The sequence below is a fragment of the Salvelinus fontinalis genome, chromosome 9 (genome assembly GCF_029448725.1).
Source record: "Salvelinus fontinalis isolate EN_2023a chromosome 9, ASM2944872v1, whole genome shotgun sequence".
NCBI lineage: Eukaryota > Metazoa > Chordata > Actinopteri > Salmoniformes > Salmonidae > Salvelinus > Salvelinus fontinalis.
The window spans coordinates 26,654,341-26,674,509 of record NC_074673.1 but is presented as its reverse complement, the minus strand read 5'-3'; the positions used below and the strand labels follow the sequence as shown (position 1 = coordinate 26,674,509).

At 44.5% G+C, this 20,169-nt stretch overlaps 1 protein-coding gene across 1 annotated transcript in view; it reads right to left on the bottom strand.

Moving 5' to 3' along the window:
- The window catches only part of LOC129862357 (neural-cadherin-like), a 133,473-nt gene that overhangs the window by 93,543 nt on the left and 19,761 nt on the right, over nt 1-20,169 (bottom strand). Inside the window, exons 5-13 of the mRNA XM_055933906.1 lie at nt 19,016-19,127; nt 14,755-15,004; nt 9,456-9,598; nt 7,236-7,408; nt 5,962-6,130; nt 5,060-5,230; nt 4,522-4,694; nt 4,046-4,213; nt 3,458-3,707 (exon numbers count right to left, since the gene is read on the bottom strand). Coding sequence (XP_055789881.1) covers nt 3,458-3,707; nt 4,046-4,213; nt 4,522-4,694; nt 5,060-5,230; nt 5,962-6,130; nt 7,236-7,408; nt 9,456-9,598; nt 14,755-15,004; nt 19,016-19,127 — 1,609 coding nt within the window. The remainder of the gene's footprint in view (nt 1-3,457; nt 3,708-4,045; nt 4,214-4,521; nt 4,695-5,059; nt 5,231-5,961; nt 6,131-7,235; nt 7,409-9,455; nt 9,599-14,754; nt 15,005-19,015; nt 19,128-20,169) is intronic.

Here is a 20,169-nt window from a genome sequence, read left to right as displayed (position 1 = left end):
CAGGACACCCCGGCCAGGTCGATTAGAAAGGCCTGCTCGCAGAAGTGTTTTAGGGAGCGTTTGACAGTGATGAGGGGTGGTCGTTTGGTCGCAGACCCATTACGGATGCAGGCAATGAGGCAGTGATCGCTGAGATCTTGATTGAAAACAGCAGAGGTGTATTTGGTGGGCGAGTTAGTTAGGATGACATCTATGAGGGTGCCCGTGTTTACGGATTTGGAGTTGTACCTGGTAGGTTCATTTAAAATTTGTGTGAGATTGAGGGCATCAAGCTTAGATTGTAGGATGGCCGGGGTGTTAAGCATGTCCCAGTTTAGGTCACCTAGTAGCACGAGCTCAGAAGATAGATGGGGGGCAATCAATTCACATATGGTATCGAGGGCACAGCTGGGGGCAGAGGGAGGTCTATAGCACGCGGCAACAGTGAGAGACTTGTTTCTGGAAATGTGAATTTTTAGAAGTAGAAGCTCGAATTGTTTGGGTACGGACTTGGATAGTAATACAGAACTCTGCAGGCTTTCTTAGCAGTAGATTGCAACACCGCCCCCTTTGGTTTGGCAGTTCTATCTTGGCGGAAAATGTTATAGTTTGCGATGGAGATTTCAGGTTTTTGGTGGTTTTCCTAAGCCAGGATTCAGACACGGCTAAGACAACCGGGTTGGCAGAGTGCACTAAAGCAGTGAGTAAAACAAACTTAGGGAGTAGGCTTCTAATGTTAACATGCATGAAACCAAGGCTTTTACGGTTACAGAAGTCAACAAATGAGAGCACCTGGGGAGTGGGAGTGGGGCTAGGCACTGCAGGACCTGGATTAACCTCTACATCACCAGAGGAACAGAGGAGAAGTAGGAGAAGGGTACGGCTAAATGCTATACGAACTGGCCGTCTAGCACGTTCGGAACAGAGAGTAAAAGGAGCAGGTTTCTGGGCTCGATAGCATAGATTCAAGGCATAGTGTACAGACAAAGGTAAGGTAGGATGTAAGTACATTGGAGGTAAACCTAGGCATTGAGTAATAATGAGAGAGATATAGTCTCTAGAGATGTTTAAACCAGGTGATGTCATCGCATATGTAGGAGGTGGAACAACATGGTTGGTTAAGGCATATTGAGCAGGGCTAGAGGCTCTACAGTGAAATACGACAGTAATCACTAACCAGGACAGTAATGGACGAGGAATATTGGACAATTAGAGAGAGGCATGCGTAACCAAGTGAACATATGGGTCCAGTGAGTGGTTGGGCTGACTGGGGACACGGCGATTCAGACAGTTAGCAGGCCAATGCTAACAAGCTAACAGTTAGTAGGCCGGGGCTAAACAAGCTAGCAGTTAGCAGACCGGGGCTGGCAAGCTAGCAGTTAGCAGACGGGGAAGGCAAGCTAGCAGTTAGCAAACCGGGGCAGGCAAGCTAGCAGTTAGCAGACCAGGGCCGGCAAGCTAGCAGTTCGGGGCTAGCAAGTTAGCCTTTGGGGGACGATGGGGGTAAGTCTGTTTTTGCCTCTTCGTGCGGTGACGTCGATAGACCAGTCGTGGAATTAGTAGGGTTCCAGGTAGCTCTAGGTAGCTAGCAGGCCTAGCAGGTTAGCAGAATGGGCCTTCAGCGGGCGTCGCACCTGAGGGGCCTGTTGGAGTCCTCGTGCAGATTATGTCGGTATTCCAGTCGTAGAGGATCGGCGGGGTTCCGTGCCCCGTACCGGCAGTAGAAGGGGTCTGGATATTGTAGCCCAGGTGTGGGCTTCGGTGGTAGCACAGGAGCCCTGCTTGCACCGGGATTGGAAACGCTAGCCAGGAGTGGTCACCCGGGACTGCGGTTAGCTAGTTGCGAAGATCCAGATGAAAATGTTCAGAGTTTGCGGTAGGAATCCGGGGATATGGAGAGAAATAGGTCCGTTATGCTCTGGTTTGAGTCACGTCATTCGAACTGGCGAGAGCTTTCCGAGCTAAAGGTTAGCTGATGACCGCTAGCAATGGTTTGCTAACTGATAGCTGGTAACGTTAGGTAGTTAGCTGGCTATCTTCAGTTGAGGGATTCCAGATCTGAAGTAAATAGAAATACTTTAGAAAAAAAAGCAGATCCACGCCACATTGGGTGAGGCGGGTTGCAGGAGAGTATTTAGAAGTTGCTGTTTAGGAAGATATTTTAAAAAGATATGCGAAGAAAAATATGTAAAAAGATATATACAAGGGACAGGACAAAGATGTCTGACTGCTACGCCATCTTGGATTGCAGAAAAATTATGGTGTATACCCCTTGACATATTGCACATTTTGTTGTGTTACAGCCTGAATACAAAATGGATTAAAAAAATATAATTCCTACCCATCTAAACAAAATACGCCATAATGACAAAATGAAAACATATTTTTAGAAATGTTTGCACATTTATTGAAATTTAAATAAAGAAATATCTAATTTATATAAGTAACCACAGAGTCAATATATGTTAGAATCATATTTGGCAGTGATTACAGCTGAGTCTTTCTTGGTAAGTCTCTAAGAGCTTTGCACACCTAGATTGTACAATATTTGGCCAATATTATTTTAAAAATTCTTCAAACTGTCAAATTGCGTGTTGATCATTGCTAGACAACCATTTTCAAGTCTTGCCATAGATTTTGAAGCCGATTTAAGCCAAAACTATAACTCGGCCACTCAGGAACATTCACTGTCTTCTTGGTAAGCAACTCCAGTGTAGATTTTGCCTTGTGTTTTAGATTATTGTCCTGCTGAAAGGTGAATTCATCTCCTAGTGTCTGGTGGAAAGAAGACTGAACCAGGTTTTCTGATAGGATTTGCCTGTGCTTAGCTCCATGCTTTGCCTGTGCTTAGCTCCATTCCAATTATTTTGTATCCCCCAAAACACCCCAGTCCATAACAATTACAAGTGTGCCCATAACATGATGCAGCCACAACTATGCTTGAAAATATGGAGAGTTGTACTCAGTAACGTGTTGTATTGTATTTGCACAAACATAACACGTTGTATTCATGCTTTGCAATATTACTTTAGTGCCTTGTTGCAAACAGGATGCATCTTTTGGAATATTAGTATTGTGTACAAGCTTCTTTCTTTTTATGCTGTCAATTAGGTTAGTATTGTGGAGTAATCCATCCTCAGTTTTCTCCTATCACAGCCATTAAACTCTTTTCAGTATTTAAGCTTTTCACTGACTTTGTGCTAATGGATGTATACAATTACAGATTTCAAAGAATAATATTATATAATTATAGCTGAGAAAAAATTACGTATGAGTCATGGATCAATGTCAACAGAAGACAATAATGAATGCTTACAATTCACCCAGGGGCTGCTTTAACTTCCTCTGAAGTGACATTTTCACTTAGTCTCCCAGTGACATCAATTCATGACTCAGTAAAAAAAATTGACGTTAAGTGGAAGTTAGGATTTGCCCCCTAGTGATGGGGCATTTGCAGGGTGTCTGAGTTGAGACCTACCTGTGACGTTGACATAGACGGTGGTGAATGCAGCCAGAGGTACCGCTGCTAAGTTCTGAGCCCGCACCCTCAGGGAGAAACTGGGCGTGGTCTCGTAGTCCAGAGGCTCCGAAACCAGGATGGAGGCTGAGCCATCCTCACGATTTGGCGACAGGTAGAAGCGCACGGGCATGTTAGTCTCTGGGACCACACCCTCCTCCAGGTTATAGGTCACCCTGGGGTCGCCTAGCAACGAGGTTGCTTTGATCATCTGACAAAAACAGAACGCAAATAATCTTTTGGGGAAGGTAAATACGACAAAAACATTCAATGTTATACAATCTTATACACGCCGGTATAATATTGAGGTCATTTGTTTGTGGAGCAACAATTAGCGCTCATTGTCCAGTCAATTAGTGCTTACTGATTAAATCAGAGTGTGCAACCGAAAATGTAATCAACAAAAAAAAGTAATGAACATTTCTGCAAAAAATGTACTAACATGTATGCAGCCAGCAAACCAAATAGCTAAAAAAAGGTACCCCCATATGCCATAATGAGATTGGCTTCCCATGCCACCCAGGCTGGTACCCGGACTGTTCCACGCACCACAATGGGGGTATCCCTGGCAGTGTTCTCTGGGATGACCACGCTGTAGCTGTCCTTCTCCCACTGCGGGGGCTGGTTCTTCACATTGGTAATGGTCACAGACATCTCTACAGATGTGCTGCGGTTCCCCCCGTCCGTGGCCATAATCTCTCGGGTGATGTAGGACCTCTGAAGTCAAAACAATAGCAAGAAAATATGATTCTGTCTGAAATACGGTTCATTTAGTTTATTAAGCCTGATATGGTCCAGTAAGTTTATGGCACTGTATTTTATACTGCTATATAGCTGTATCACCTGCACTGATCAATTCTACCATGCTTGAGCAAGATGCTGGTTGACTGACTGGTTGACCGGCTGGATGACTGACCTGTGATATGGGCTGGTTGACTGATATATGATAAGGGCTTGTTGACTGATGGTAGACTGACCTGTGAAATGGGCTGGTTGACTGAATGGTTGACGTCTGGTTGACTGACCTGTGATATGGGCTGGTTGACGTACACCCAGCCGGTAACAGGGTTGACCCTCAGGTACTCAGGCTGCTCCTGGGATATGGAGTAGGTGACGGCAGCGTTGGTACCAAAGTCGTCGTCATGTGCTGCCACACGCAGGAAACTGGTGCCGATCATTGTGTCCTCTCTCAGAAAATCTGTGAGAGACAATAACAGACAAAATAATATGCTCAACACTCTGGAGCAAGGTCACGGTCGGTCACAGGCTGAATCAGTAGACCACAAATCAATTGTTTACATACTTAAGTGTGTTTATGTATGTTTACATCTTTATGTATGGCAATACAGTTAAAGACATAATGGCAACATGATGGATTATGAGGAAAACTTGCACCAGAGAATAAAGTAAAAAGGAACTATGCATAACGTACATAAACCCTTTTCGAAAGCTTTGGTTAATAGTATATATCATTAAAATGAATGATTAGTCTGCCATCAACCATACGTATTATTAATATTACAATCATATTATGTATTATCATATGCATACTACGACACTCACACTCGTAGCGCAGGTTCTCAAACTTGGGGCTGTTGTCATTCTGGTCCAGGATGAGGACATGGAGCTGACAGATCCCTATAAGGGGCTCCTCAGCCCAGTCTGTAGCCGTCACCGTGATAGAGTACTCTCTCAGACGCTCCCGGTCGAACCGCCGCGCTGTCACAATCACACCTGAGGTCAGAGGTCAAAGGTCATGACTAGACCCCTTGAGTTTTCCTGTGGTAACTATGTGGCCATGAAATTGAGGAAAAACTCTGGGCACTAGTTTTAGCCTCAAATTTCAGTCCTTAAGTTTTTATTTTTCATGGTCAGCTCATGTGGTCAGGAAAAACTCAAGGTCGTAGTCACAACTCAGGGTTAGAGTGGCTTGTTAATATAATAGCTCTATTTGTCATGACATTATTGATTAACATATTGTTCTACTTATCCTGAAACCATTTATAATTAATACAGTATATTGTTATACTACAAAACATGGTTACAGGACATAAATAAAGGTTAAGTATGAGGTGTAACACTTCATTTCAATGGGGCTCTTTGGATTATTGTACAGGTATAAGAGGTCATTTATCGGGCACAAGCATTATTCTTGTGTGAAGTGTGAAGACTGCATGGGAATTGTAGATTCTGCTACATTTTTACCAGTTCTTTTTCAGGTCAGTTTCAGCTGCCATGTTGTAATCCCAATATGCTCACATCCTGCTTGGCTATGGCTACGGCTATGTCTATGGGGCTGTGACTATGGGTCTTTGGGGCTGTGACTATGCGTCTATGGGGCTGTGACTATGGGTCTTTGGGGCTGTGACTATGGGTCTATGGGGCTGTGACTATGGGTCTATGGCTATCTCAACAAGTACCACCACGGCTAACTGGACTGTGGGATCCTTGCCGACTGTACCTACCTGTGTCAGGGTGGACTCTGAAGGCAGGTATGGCGCTGTCTCTGTGCATCAGGCCGTACTTGACCTTCCCATTGGCCCCCTCGTCTGCATCCACCGCGTGCACTTGTAATACGAAGGTCCCTGCGGGCTGGTTCTCCAACACGAACGCCTGCTCCCTGTACTGCTGACACTGAGAGAGGGAGTGTGTGTGTGTGTGTGTGTGTGTGTGTGTGTGTGTGTGTGTGTGTGTGTGTGTGTGTGTGTGTGTGTGTGTGTGTGTGTGTGTGTGTGTGTGTGTGTGTGTGTGTGTGTGTGTGTGTGTGTGTGTGTGTGTGTGTGTGTGTGTGTGTGTGAATGAGAGAGAGAGAGAGAGAGAGAAAGGGGGAAGAATAAGTTGAAACTGATAGTTATAAACTACTCAATAGTCTATGTCTACTTTTGTACAGTACACATGATAGGACGGAGAATAGAGCAATGATATTCCTTTATTTGAAGGTCCACCACCGCATCAAACCTCAGCTAAACATTGCAACGCCCACCCTGTCTTTCCCTGGTATCCTGTTTACTTTATCCCTCGATGAGTCTGCCCCAGAGAGACCTCTGTTTAATTAACACACATACAAGTCAAATACTCTCTCAGAGTATCGTTATTGGACCAATAGTTACATTGCCTAATATAAAGCACCCCCTGACGCCCCACAGAGAGAGAGAAAGAGAGAGAGAGAGAGAGAGAGAGAGAGAGAGGGAGCGGGAGTGATGGAGAAGAGCCAATATGCCCCACAGTAAACTATAGATATTAGCAATATCAATGTCAAAGTATTAAAATATGAATCATAAAAAGCAAGGTCATTTTCAACATCAGGCCCGGGCTCTGGGTATTCAGGCATAAATATATATTTAGAAATATCAACTCGACACCTTCCAGCCATCCGCTGGACCGCATAGCTTCATGGACTTTCTGAACACTTCTCAGACCTAATTAAGGAGGAAGTTAATTTGACACGTATAGTATATCATGATGATACAGGACTTTTTTCATCAATTAATTCAAATCCCTGTGGAATACCTAAAGATAGCATGGGTGGACGGCTGGACACACTAATCAGAGCTCTGGGGGAAACATAAGGGGATACTGTAGGGAGACAGGGGAAGTGAGAGAGAGTGAGAGAGAAAGATGGACGGTCAGACAGACAGACAGACTAAGACATTGAAGGCTACCTAGAAGACAATGTTTTTACTACTACTGTTGTACTACTGTGTATATAAAGGATTCATCCACAAGGCTTTTTTCTCACCTTCTCAAAGATGGGTTTGTTGTTGTTGACATCATCAACGCCCACTATGACCCAGGCGGTGGCAGAGAGTGGGTGTGGCCCCCCGGAGGCGTTGTCGTCTGTAGCTGTTACATTGAGGACGTACTCCAGGCCCTGGAGTTTGGGAACGGGGGTGAAGCGCAGACGGATCAACCCTAAAAATATGAGAGACCAGAGTACCATTACAACCTTAGCAAAGGACCCCACCTACTGTTGGGGGTATTAAAAAGTTACTTTTTTTAGCAGCCAGGTACATTGTAAATGTGACTTACTATCTCACAGGGTGATGCCAAACAACACCCTCTAACCATGACTCATGTATTGAAATACATCTCTTAAATATACCCCTGATGGTGCAGTTACATCCATTTTTAATCACATGTTTTTCTATTGCATTTCAGAACAGATCAACTTTTGAATGCCCCCAACTGTACTGTCACCCTGCTCAGCTGGGAAAAGGTTCTCATTCCCACGGCTAGAAACCAGGCTGCACGCGTGCACGTTTGATTATTCTCCCCTTGTCTTGCTTTTGCATAACAGGAAGGATGAAATAACAGATGAGAGGAGAACAGCATCTGAGTCAACTGTTCTCTCTGTCAACACCAACATCAATGGGTGCAGGATGAGCTACTTGTGATCTGGGGAAATCTTATTGAGGTAAAAGAGAGAGAGAGAGAGAGAGAGAGAGAGAGAGAGAGCGAGAGAGAGAGAGCACAGGACTTTTTGCTCTTGTTGTGGTATCACTCATCTCTCACTGTTCCTCCTGATTAAAGACAACAAGCATGCACCCAAATGGGGCAGGTGTTCTTTCACTCCACTCGTTCCGACTGTAGTCTACTTATTTCTCTCTCATTGTCTGTGGAGAAAGAGGTCTCTGCTTATACAGACAATGCATGTTAATCGAAAATGTCTAGACACAAAACTATTAACGATATAATATATTTCTCCGGTCTCATGTTGTTTTTTTCCATACTGTATGTTTCCACCAAAAAGCTGTTATAAATTCAACAACAAAGAAAAGAAGAAAAAGAAGACAAAAAAAGACACATTCTGGTCTACCCTATTTAAAGCGCTCGCTTGAAATAACAGAATGCATAATTTCAATAAGACACAACTGTGGTGGCTCCCTGGCTATCTGTTCTCATATTAACCTACAGCTTCCTGGCTTTGGCATAATCTTTAAGATCAATGAGAAAGGGAGGACAGAGGAGAGGAGTAAAGAGGAGTAAACTCCAAGATGGGGGCTGGCAGTGTAGAAGCTGTAGATTGTGAGCTATGATTGAGCAACTCATGTGAAATTGAATTGAAAGGGTTGGTTGACAAATGTCACCAAGTCTGACAAATGTCCTGCTGGTTACGGATCAGAGGGTGAATAAAGAATGACAGATTGCACAGCCACAAAATACAGAGTACTCAGCAGAGAACTATTTTCTATATGAGAGAATAAACTACCCCTCAACAAAAATATTAACGCAACATCAAATCAAATACATTGTATTGTCACATGCGCCGAATATAACTGGTTGGACGTACTGCCAAATTCTCTAAAATGACATTGGAGGAGGCTTATGGTAGAGAAATTAACATTAAATTCTCTGGCAACAGCTCATTGTGTTGTGTGACAAAACGGCACATTTTAGTGGCCTTTTATTTTCCCCAGCACAAGGTGCACCTGTGTAATGATGATGCTGTTTAATCAGCTTCTTGATATACCACACCTGTCAGTATGATGGATTATCTTGGCAAAGGAGAAATGCTCACTAACAGGGATGTTAACAAATTTGTGCACAACATTTGAAAGAAATTAGCTTTTTGTGCATATGGAAAATGTGTGTGTTCTTTTATTTTAGCTCATAAAACATGGGACCAGCACTTTACATGTTGTGTTTATATTTATGTTCAGTATATGTTGGGGGAACAAATGAAAATCCCTGGAAATACAGTAATGTAGTTCTTTATATTTATGACTTAATGACAGACTGCGCTTCTATTGAAATTGCTGCATTTTCATCAACCTTTAGTGTCAAAAGTATTGACACAGCATAAAATAAGTACAAATCATTCCATACACAACATAGGGCTCATTCTGTTAATAAGCAAGGACACGTATGGGCAAGAATTATACCTGTATATTAGGAGTGCTATGAAAGCCCAAGGAGAAAATGTAAAATGTAAATCATAAAATAACAAAGTAAGTGTCACCTTTCTGGCTGTCGATGACAAAGTTGCCCTCCTCGTTGCCAGCTGTAATTGAGTACACTATTCCATCACCATCCGGGTCCTTAGCCAGTACCGTGGCAACGAGTGTGTTGGGGCCTGCATCCTCGGAGACAAAGGTCCGATAGCTGGTGAGGGATAGGAGAAAATCATTATGTGTACAAAAACAATACAGACAATTGCACACAGGACTGATTGCACAAACACACCAGATCAAATCAAATATAGTTTGTCACATGCACCAAATACAACAGGTGTAGACCATACCGTGAAATGCTCACTTACATGCCCTTAGTCAACAATGCAGTTCATGAAATAGAGTTGAGAAAATATTTACAAAATAAACTAAAGTAAAAAAATAGATAAAAAGTAACACAAAATAACAATAATGAGGCTATGTACAGGGGGTACCGAGTCATTGTGCGGGGATACAGGTTAGTTGAGGTAATTTGTACATGTAGGTAGGGGTAAAGTGACTATACGTAGATAATAAACCGCGAGTAGCAGCAGTGTAAAAACAAAGGGCGGGGGGGGGGGGGGGGGGGGGTCAATGTAAATAGTCCAGATGGCCATGTGATTAATTGTTCAGCAGTCTTATGGCTTGGGGGTAGAAGCTGTTAAGGAGCCTTTTGGATCTAGACTTGGTGCTCCAGGACCGCTTCCCGTGCGGTAGCAGAGAGAACAGTCTATGACTTGGGTGACTGGAGTCTTTGACAATTTATTGGGCCTTTGACACTGCCTAGTATATACTGTAGGTCCTAGATGTCAGGAAGCTTGGCCCCAGTGAAGTACTGGGCCGTACGCACTACCATCTGTAGCGCCTTACGGTCAGATGCCGAGCAGTTGCCATACCAGGCGGTGATGCAACCGGTCAGGATTTTCTCCATGGTGCAGCTGTAGAACTTTTTGAGGATCTGGGGACCCATGCCAAATCTTTTCAGTCTCCCGAGGGGGAAAAGGTGTTGTCGTGCCCTCATCACGACTGTCTTGGTGTGTTTGGACCATGATAGTTTGTTGGTGATGTGGACACCAAGGAACTTGAAACTCTCGACCCGCCTCAATCCAGCTCTGTAGATGTTAATGGCAACCTGTTCGGCCCTCCTTTTCTTGTTGTCCATGATCAGCTCCTTTGTCGTATTCACATTGAAGGAGAGGTTGTTGTTCTGGCCCCACACTGCCAGGTCTCTGACCTCCTCCCTATAGGCTGTCTCATTGTTGCCTACCACTGTTGTGTCATCAGCAAACTTAATGATGGTGTTGGAGTCATGCTTGGCCATGCAGTCGTGTGTGAACAGGGAGTACAGGAGGGGACAAAGAATGCACCCTTGAGGGGCCCCTGTGTTGAGGATCTGCGTGGCAGATGTGTTTTTGCCTACCCTTACCACCTGGGGGCGGCCCGTCAGGAAGTCCAGGATCCAGTTACAGACTGAGGTCTTTAGTCCCAGGGTCCTTAGCTTAGTGATGAGCTTTGTGGGCACTATGGTGTTGAACGCTGAGCTGTAGTCAATGAACAGCATTCTCACATAGGTGTTCCTTTTGTCCAGGTGGGAAAGGGCAGTGTGGACTGCGATTGAGATTGAGTCAACTGTCAATCTGTTGGGGCGGTATGCAAATTGGAGTGGGTCTAGGGTTTCTGTGATGATGTGGTTGATATGAGTCATGACCAGACTTTCAAAGCACTTCATGGCTACCGACGTGAGTGCTACGCGGCGGTAGTCATTTAGACAGGTTACCTTCGCTCTCTTGGGCACAGGGATAATGGTGGTCTGCTTGAAACATGTAGGTATTACAGACTCGGTCAGGGAGAGGTTGAAAATGTCAGTGGAGACACTTGCCAGTTGGTCCACGCATGTTCTGAGTATATGTCCTAATAATCCGTCTGGCGCCGCGGTCTTGTGAATGTTGACCTGCTTAAAGGTCTTACTCACATCAGCTACGGAGAGCGTGATCACACAGTTGTCCAGAACAGCTGGTGCTCTCATGCATGCTTCAGTGTTGCTTGCCTCGAAGTGAGCATAAAAGGCATTTAGCTCGTCTGGTACACTAGGCTCACGTCACTGAGCAGCTCGCAGCTGGGTTTCCCTTTGTAGTCCGTAATAGTTTGCGAGCCCTGCCACATCCGACAAGTGTCAGAGCCGTTGAGGGCATGGTGGGATTTCTTATAAGCGTCCGGATTAGTGTCCCACTCCTCTCCCCTTTAGCTCAGTGTGGATGTTGCCAGTAATCCATGACTACATAGTGACAGTAGGCACTGTCACTATGGGGACGAAGTCGTCGATGAACTTATTGATGATGCCAGTGACTGAGGTGGTATACACCTCAATGCCATTGGATGAATCACATAACATATTCCAGTCTGTGCTAGCAAAACAGTCCTGTAGCATAGCATCCACGTCATCTGACCACTTCCGTATTGAGTGAGTCACGAGTACTTCCTGCTATAGTTTTTGCTTGTAAGTAGGAATCAGGAGGATAGAATTATGGTCAGATTTGACAAATGGAGGGTGAGCATTGTATGCGTCTCTGTGTGTGGAGTAAAGATGATGGCGAGTTTTTTTCCCTCTGGTTGCACATGTGACATGCTCGTAGAAATTAGGTAAAACGGATTGAAGTTTCCCTGTATTAAAGTCCCCGGCCACTAGGAGCACCGCTTCTGGGTGAGAATTTTCTTGTTTGCTTATGGCCTTATACATCTCGTTGAGTGCGGTCTTAGTGCCAGGGATCGGTCTGTGGTGGTAAATAGACGGCTACGAATAATATAGATGAAAACTCTCTTGGTAGATAACATGGTCTACAGCTTATCATGAGATAGTCTACCTCAGGCGAGCAATACCTCGAGACTTCTTTAATATTAGACATCGCGCATCAGCTGTTATTGACAAATAGACACACCAGACGTAGCTGTTCTATCCTGCTGATGCACGGGAAAGCCTGCCAGCTCTATATTATCCGTGTTGTCATTCAGACACAACTCAGTGAAACATAAGATATTACCGTTTGAAATGTCCCGTTGGTAGGATAATCTTAAAAATGTCTGTCTGTGTGTGGAGATGCACGCACGCACACACACACACACACACACACACACACACACACACACACACACACACACACACACACACACACACACACACACACACACACACACACACACACACACACACACACACACACACACACACACACCGTGTACTGTACAGACTGTATCAAGCACATAGTCAAAGAATCAGCAGACTGATTAGAGTTATGAGCCTGGCTTCGCCTGCCTCTTTGATTTAACCCCTACTCTGAACCGGCCAAAGACAAATGATCATGTTTGCTGGGATGTTGAACTCATTGAACAAATGGGCCTTTCACAGAGCCAGCCCACTCTGTGACATTTGATCAGTGCCTTTTAAAATGTCAACTGTGATTTGCTTGCTGTGTGGGGTTGGGAACTGGGATAGCCAAGCCAGGAACAAGAGACTAATAGACTGGTGAAGTAGGATGATGGGGTAGAGAGGCTTGTTCACTTGTTTGGTAGAGGATTGAAAGATGGAGAGAGGGTGGAGAGGGGGTTGGTGGGAAAGCCATGCTTAAGGGGGAGGAGAAAAAGCTTAAAAGTGAAATGACACGGGCAGTGATATGTGGAAGAGAGAGAGGTACAGAGAGAGAGAGAGAGGTACACAGAGAGAGAGAGAGAGAGAGAGAGAGAGAGAGAGAGAGAGAGATAGAGAGAGAGAGAGAGAGAGAGAGAGAGAGAGAGAGAGAGAGAGAGAGAGAGAGAGAGAGAGAGAGAGAGAGAGAGAGAGAGAGAGAGAGAGAGAGAGAGAGAAATATAATAGACAGGAGTATAATGTAAGAGGAGGGGCAGAGTTTGAGAGAGTGAGTTTAAGTTGACTCGTCAGCAGAATGCAAACCTGTGTGTGTGTTTGTTTGTGTGTCTCCGATGTGATTGATGGTTTTCAGAAGAACGCTGATGGGTGATTAATCTCCGCCAGCTGTGACAGTCGCCGTGGCAACATGAGTGACCTGTAATCTGTCACCCGGCTCAAAGGGCACTTCACGCGCCTCCAGACGGGACTGCTCAGGCATCTCTCCGCTGAGTATCACTCCTCCTATCCTCAATGTATCTCTTCCTCTTTCTCGCTGATCTAAGGAGACGATACCACACAAAACTTACCCTGTCTGTCAGTTCAGTCTGATACCTAACACTTAGACATGAGAGGGCATCTTAGATGTGCTGGCGCTCTAGCGAAGGTCTCTGGCACATGACTGACAGTACAAGACCTGAGTCACTCAGAAGAGTTAATGCAGCCAGCAAATGTGAAAATCGTCAAAACTGTCACCCTCCTCCCAGTCAGCTTTCCAAAAACACCTTCACCCACTTTACACATGGTTCGCTCATTTTGATTCTAAGATACCTGTATGGTATTACCTCTCAATTGGATAGGGTGTAATCTGTGTGATGTTTGTTAGGTATAATTATGTGCAGTATATTGGGGTCGCAGGTAGCCTAGTGGTTAAAGCATTTGGGCCAGTAACTGAAAAGTTGCTGGATCGAATCCCCAAGCTGACAAGGTAAAAATCTGTCATTCAGCCCCTGAACAAGGCAGTTAACCCACTGTTCCCTGGTAGGCTGTCATTGTAAATTAGAATCTGTTCTTAACTGACTTGCCTAGTTAAATAAAAGTTAAACATAAAATATTAGTAACAAGTCTATCAATTGATCTTTTAAATCTGTCACTACTACTATATTATAGAAGAACACTTCACCATACAGCTAAAATGGGAGGACGGGAGAGGGATTATCCTGCTAAACTGGACTACTGATGGAGGGGTTTTCAGTTCAATACTGATGGAGGAGGAGGGGGTTGTAGTTCAATACTGATGGAGGAGGAGGGGGTTGTAGTTCAATACTGATGGAGGAGGAGGGGGTTGTAGTTCAATACTGATGGAGGAGGAGGGGGTTGTAGTTCAATACTGATGGAGGAGGAGGGGGTTGTAGTTCAATACTGATGGAGGAGGAGGGGGTTGTAGTTCAATACTGATGGAGGAGGAGGGGGTTGTAGTTCAATACTGATGGAGGAGGAGGGGGTTGTAGTTCAATACTGATGGAGGAGGAGGGGGTTGTAGTTCAATTGTTATTGTTCTGTATTTTGTTATGCTTTAGGGAGGGTAGCTAATGCTTTTGCAACAGCTAATGGGGATCCTAATGGAATATTAAAGTTCAGTATGGTCTACTGATGTTGGGGGAAGAGGTTATGGGGTTTGTAGTGTACAGTAGACCTGCATATTCCCTCACACAGTCTGGGAGAACTCTGGGGTCTGGTCGTTGATGTTGGCCATGCGGATGCGGATGGTGGCGGTGCCCGAGTGAGGCTCCTCCCCGTTATCCACAGCCATCACCACAAACTCATACAGGTGGTTGTGCCTCTCGTAGTCCAGACGGCCCGCAGGGAAGATGGTTCCGTGGGGAGAAATGCTGAAGTCTGGGCTTAGAGTGTAGTAGGTGAGCTCCGCATTCAACCCAGAGTCACAGTCACTGGCTAACACTGCGGGAGAGGTACAGAAGGGTTGTATTTATTAGGCCCCAAATCGAAGAAAAGGTACTGAAAACAAGAGGGGACTAGCTGAACATTTCCAATAAGAAACACACATTTTGGTTTCCGTTGCAATATGTTTTTCTATGGTGTGCCCAAATGAACACAACCCTGGCCTCTAAGGTCACAGTCTGGAACAGAAATCTGATTAATCTGTTGGCATGTGTCGGCAAAGCTGCACACTAGCATCTATTTATTACTGTAACAGCAGAATAAGGAATAACAGCAGAAAATGTATTTAAAATGTGATAAATAGAAACCGATAAATACATACGTTAGATGTACAGGGTGATACATTGTGACTCATTGTGAGCCTGTATAACCAATATAAATCAAAGTAAAGAGTTCACAGAAAGTTCTATATTGTTCCAATCAAATCAAATTTGATCAAATCAAATGACATTTTTCTTTTTCACACTCTCAGAATACAACAGGTGTAGGTAGACCTTACAATGAAGTTGTCACATGTGCTCCCTCTCCGGCATCTAGGTCACCAGGCTGCTCATTATGGCGTACACCTGTCACCATCCTTACACGCATCTGCGCATAATGACACTCACCTGGACTCCATCACCTCCCTGATTACCTTCCCTATATATGTCACTCCCTTTGTTTCCTTCCCCAGGGATTATTGTTTCTGTTCCAGTGTCATGTCTGTGCATTGTTCGTGTTTCTTGTTTTGTTTTATGTTGCATTTATTTATTAAAAACACTCACTCTCTGAACTTGCTTCCCGAGTCCCACGTTATAGAAATGCTTACTTACAAGCCCTTAACCAACAATGCAGGTTTAAGAAAAAATAAGTGATAAGAAAGTATTTACTAATTAAACTGAAGTAAACAATAAATAAATACAAATTTAAAAAAGAAGAAAAAAAGAAGGAAAAATAAAAAATCTGAAAAATTACTAATAATTAAAGAGCAACAATAAAATAACAGTAGCAAGGCCATATACAGGGGGTACTGGTACAGAGTCAATATGCGGAGGCACCGGTTAGTCGAGGTAATATGTACATGTAGGTAAAGGTAAAGTGACTATGCATAGATAATAACCAGAGAGTAGCAGCAGCGTAAAAATAGTCTGGGTAGCCATTTGGTTAGCTGTTCAGTAGTCTTATGGCTTGGGGGTTGAAGCTGTTAAGAAGCCTCTTAGACCTAGACTTGGCGCTCCAGTACCGCTTGTCGTGCGGTAGCAGAGTGAACAGTCTATGACTTGGGTGGCTGGAGTCTTTGGCAATTTTTAGGGCCTTCCTCTGACACCGCCTGGTATAGAGGTCCTGGATGGCAGGAAGCTTGGCCCCAGTGATGTACTGGGCCGTACGCACTACCCTCTGTAGTGCCTTGCGGTCGGAGGCCGAGCAGTTGCCATACCATGCGGTGATGCAACCAGTCAGGATGCTCTCGATTGTGCAGTTGTAGAACTTTTTGAGGATCTGAGGACCCATGACAAATCTTTTCAGTCTCCTGAGGGGGAATAGGCATAGTGGTGCCCTCTTCACAACTGTCTTGGTGTGTTTGGACCATGACAGTTTGGCGGTGATGTGGACACCAAGGAACTTGAAGCTCTCAACCTGCTCCACTACAGCCCCGTCGATGAGAGTGGGGGCATGCTTGGCCCTCCTTTTCCTGTAGTCCACGATCAGCTCCTTTGTCTTGATCACGTTGAGGGAGAGGTTTTATCCTGGCACCACACTGCCAGGTCTCCAACCTCCTCTCTATAGGCTGTCTCATCGTTGTCTGTGATCAGGCCTACCACTGTTGTGTCATCGGCAAACTTGATGGTGGTGTTGGAGTCGTGCTTGGCCATGCAGTCATGGGTGAACAGGGAGTACAGGAGGTGACTGAGCACGCACCCCTGAGGGGCCCCTCTTGTTGAGGATCAATATTGCAGATGTGATGTTACCTACCCTTACCACCTGGGAGAAGTCCGTCAGGAGGTCCAGGATCCAGTTGCAGAGGGAGGTGTTTCTCCCAGGGTCCTTAGCTTAGTGATTAGCTTTGTGGGCACTACGGTGTTGAGCTGTAGTCAATGGATAGCATTCTCACATACAGTAGGTGTTCCTTTTGTCCAGGTGGGAAAGGGCAACAGAGATTGTGTCAGCTGTGGATCTGTTGGGGCGGTATGCAAATTGGAGATAATGGTGTTGATGTGAGACATAACCAGACATTCAAAGCACTTCCTGACTACAGACGTGAGTGCTATGGGTCGGTAGTAATTTAAGCAGGATACCTTGGTGTTCTTGGGCACAGGTGCTATGGTGTTCTGCTTGAAACATGTTGGTATTACAGACTGGGTCAGGGACAAGTTGAAAATGTCAGTGAAAACACTTGCCAGTTGGTCAGCGCATGTTCGGAGTACACATCCTGGTAATCCATCTGGCCCCACGGCCTTGTGAATGTTGACCTGTTGTAAGGTCTTACTCACATCGGCTACGAAAAGCGTGATCACACAGTTGTCCATACCAGCTGGTGCTCTCATGCACGCTTCAGTGTTGCTTGCCTCGAAGCGAGCATAGAAGTCATTTAGCTCGTCTGGTAGGCTTGTGTCACTGGGCAGCTCACGGCTATGCTTCCCTTTGTAGTCCGCAATAGTTTGCAAATCCTGCCACATCCGACGAGTAGTACAATTCAATCTTAGTCCTGTATTGATGCTTTGCCTGTTTGATGGTTCGTCGGAAGGCATAGCGGGATTTCTTATAAGTGTCCGGGTTAGAGTCCCACTCCTTGAAAGAAGCAGCTCTAGCCTTTTGATCAGTGCGGATGTTGCCTGTAATCCATGGCTTCTGGTTTGGGCATGTATGTACAGTCACTGTGGGGACAATGTCATCGATGCACTTACTGATGAAGCCAGTGACTGATGTGGTGTACTCCTCAATGCCATCGGAAGAATCCCGGAACATATTCCAGTCTGTGCTAGCAAAACAGTCCTGTAGTTTAGCATCCGCGTCATCTGACCACTTCCGTATTGAGTGAGTCACTGGTACTTCCTGCTTTCGTTTTTGCTTGTAAGCAAGAATCAGGAGGATAGAATTATGGTCAGATTTGCAAAATGGAGGGTGAGCTTTGTACACGTCTCTGTGTGTGAAGTAAAGGTGGTCTAGAGTTTTTTTTCCTCTGTTGCACATGTACCATGCTGGTAGAAATTAAGTAAACAGATTTAAGTTTCCTTGCATTAAAGTCCCCGGCCACTAGGAGCGCCGCCTCTGGATGAGCATTTTCTTGTTTGCTTAAGGTCTTATACAGCTCGTTGAGTACGGTCTTAGTGCCAGCATCAGTTTGTGGTGGTAAATAGACAGCTACGAAAAATATAGATGAAAACTCTCTCGGTAAATAGTGTGGTCTACAGCTTATCATGAGATACTCTACGTCAGGCGAGCAAAAATTGGAGACTTCATGAATAGTAGATTTCGTGCACCAGCTATTACTGACAAATAGACACAGACCTCCACTAAATTAACTCGTTAAAGAAAAAATCTTTGTCCAGTAAGAAGGGGGGGTAATCGCTGTTCTGATATCCAGAAGCTCTTTTCGGTCATAAGAGGCGGTGGCAGAAACATTATGTACAAAATAAGTTACAAATAATGCAAAAAACACACACAATAGCACAATTGGTTAGGAGCCCGTAAAACGGCAGCCATCCCTTCTGGCGCCATTGTATACTTTTGAGGACCTTTTGGGGAGCAACAATTGATTCCTATTCAAAATCCTATTTTCCCTAACCTTAAACCTAACTCTAACCCTTAACCTAACTCCAAACTACTAACCCTAACCGTAATTGTAACCCTAACTCTAAAAGAACCACTAAGCCCAAAATGTCCTTTTTCCTTTTTTATGACCGGCCAACTTGTCTGAATTCTCCTTTACTATTCTTTAACTATTCTTGTGAGGACTTCTTGTATAGTAAAACACACACACACACAGCACACAACACACACTAGGAAGACATAGCTGCATTCTCATCTTACCTTGCAGGAGAGAGGTTGCTGTGGTGACTGTCTCAGAGACTCCATCAACACTGTAAATGGACTGGAGAAATTCTGGGACACAGTCGTTTTCATCCGTTATCACCACCTGGACCTGCTCAGGGGAAAGGAGAGAGAGAAGAGGGGGATGAAGAGGAAAATAATATGGGGAAAGTTGGAAGGGAGGGAGACAAGAGGGAGAGGAAATGAGAGAGAGACAAGAGGGGGACAGGTGACAGAGAAGAGAGGGAAATAAATGGAAAATTAGCAAGTCTTTCGCAACCCATAGTTCTACATCTAGGACACAGAAGTGGGACATTTTGTTAAGACTCTATATAATATCCTGCGGGTATAATGCTTTACAACTTGTTATAAGTGCGTATAAGCCTTTATAATGTCTTATAACAAAGCTTAAAATAGGTTATGTTTTTATGTATCAACATCTCAACTGACTCAAAATAACTTGTATTTCGTCAAGATCATTATGAGATGATAATAAGTCATTATAACGGAGTTATTGATGCTCATGACGTCTTATAATGCATTATGACTGCATCAGTACATTTTTCTCCTCCCACTATGACATTTCAGTAAACAATAAGTCAATTGTTACGGAAATATCGTACTGGGAGGAGAAAAACTAAATTGCACTTTAGTTTCTGAAAGTTGCCACCTCAACATTTCCTTTATCTTCCAGCTCATGAACTCTGCTTCTAAAATGGAAACCTAACTGTTCCCGACCTGTCTTTTTGGCAGAACTAGGCCATTAGCGCTGCAACCGCACACTCTCTCTCTCTCTCTCTCTCTCTCTCTCTCTCTCTCTCTCTCTCTCTCTCTCTCTCTCTCTCTCTCTCTCTCTCTCTCTCTCTCTCTCTCTCTCTCTCTCTCTCTCTCTCTCTCTCTCTCTCTCTCTCTCTCTCTCTCTCTCTCTCTCTCTCTCTCTCTCTCGCTCTCTCTCTCTCTCTGTCACCGTCAGAGTGTAAAGCGTGAAGTGACAGCTGAGTAATAGCACTGAAAATAGCTGGAAAGGTTTCCTACAAGCCAACACTCTACGTCCAACAGACCAAGTCAGATATAAAGTTCTGTTTTCTATCTGAAATGGGTAGTGTGAAATAAATGCCTGACATGATAATTGGATGACAAAATCATTTACTAAA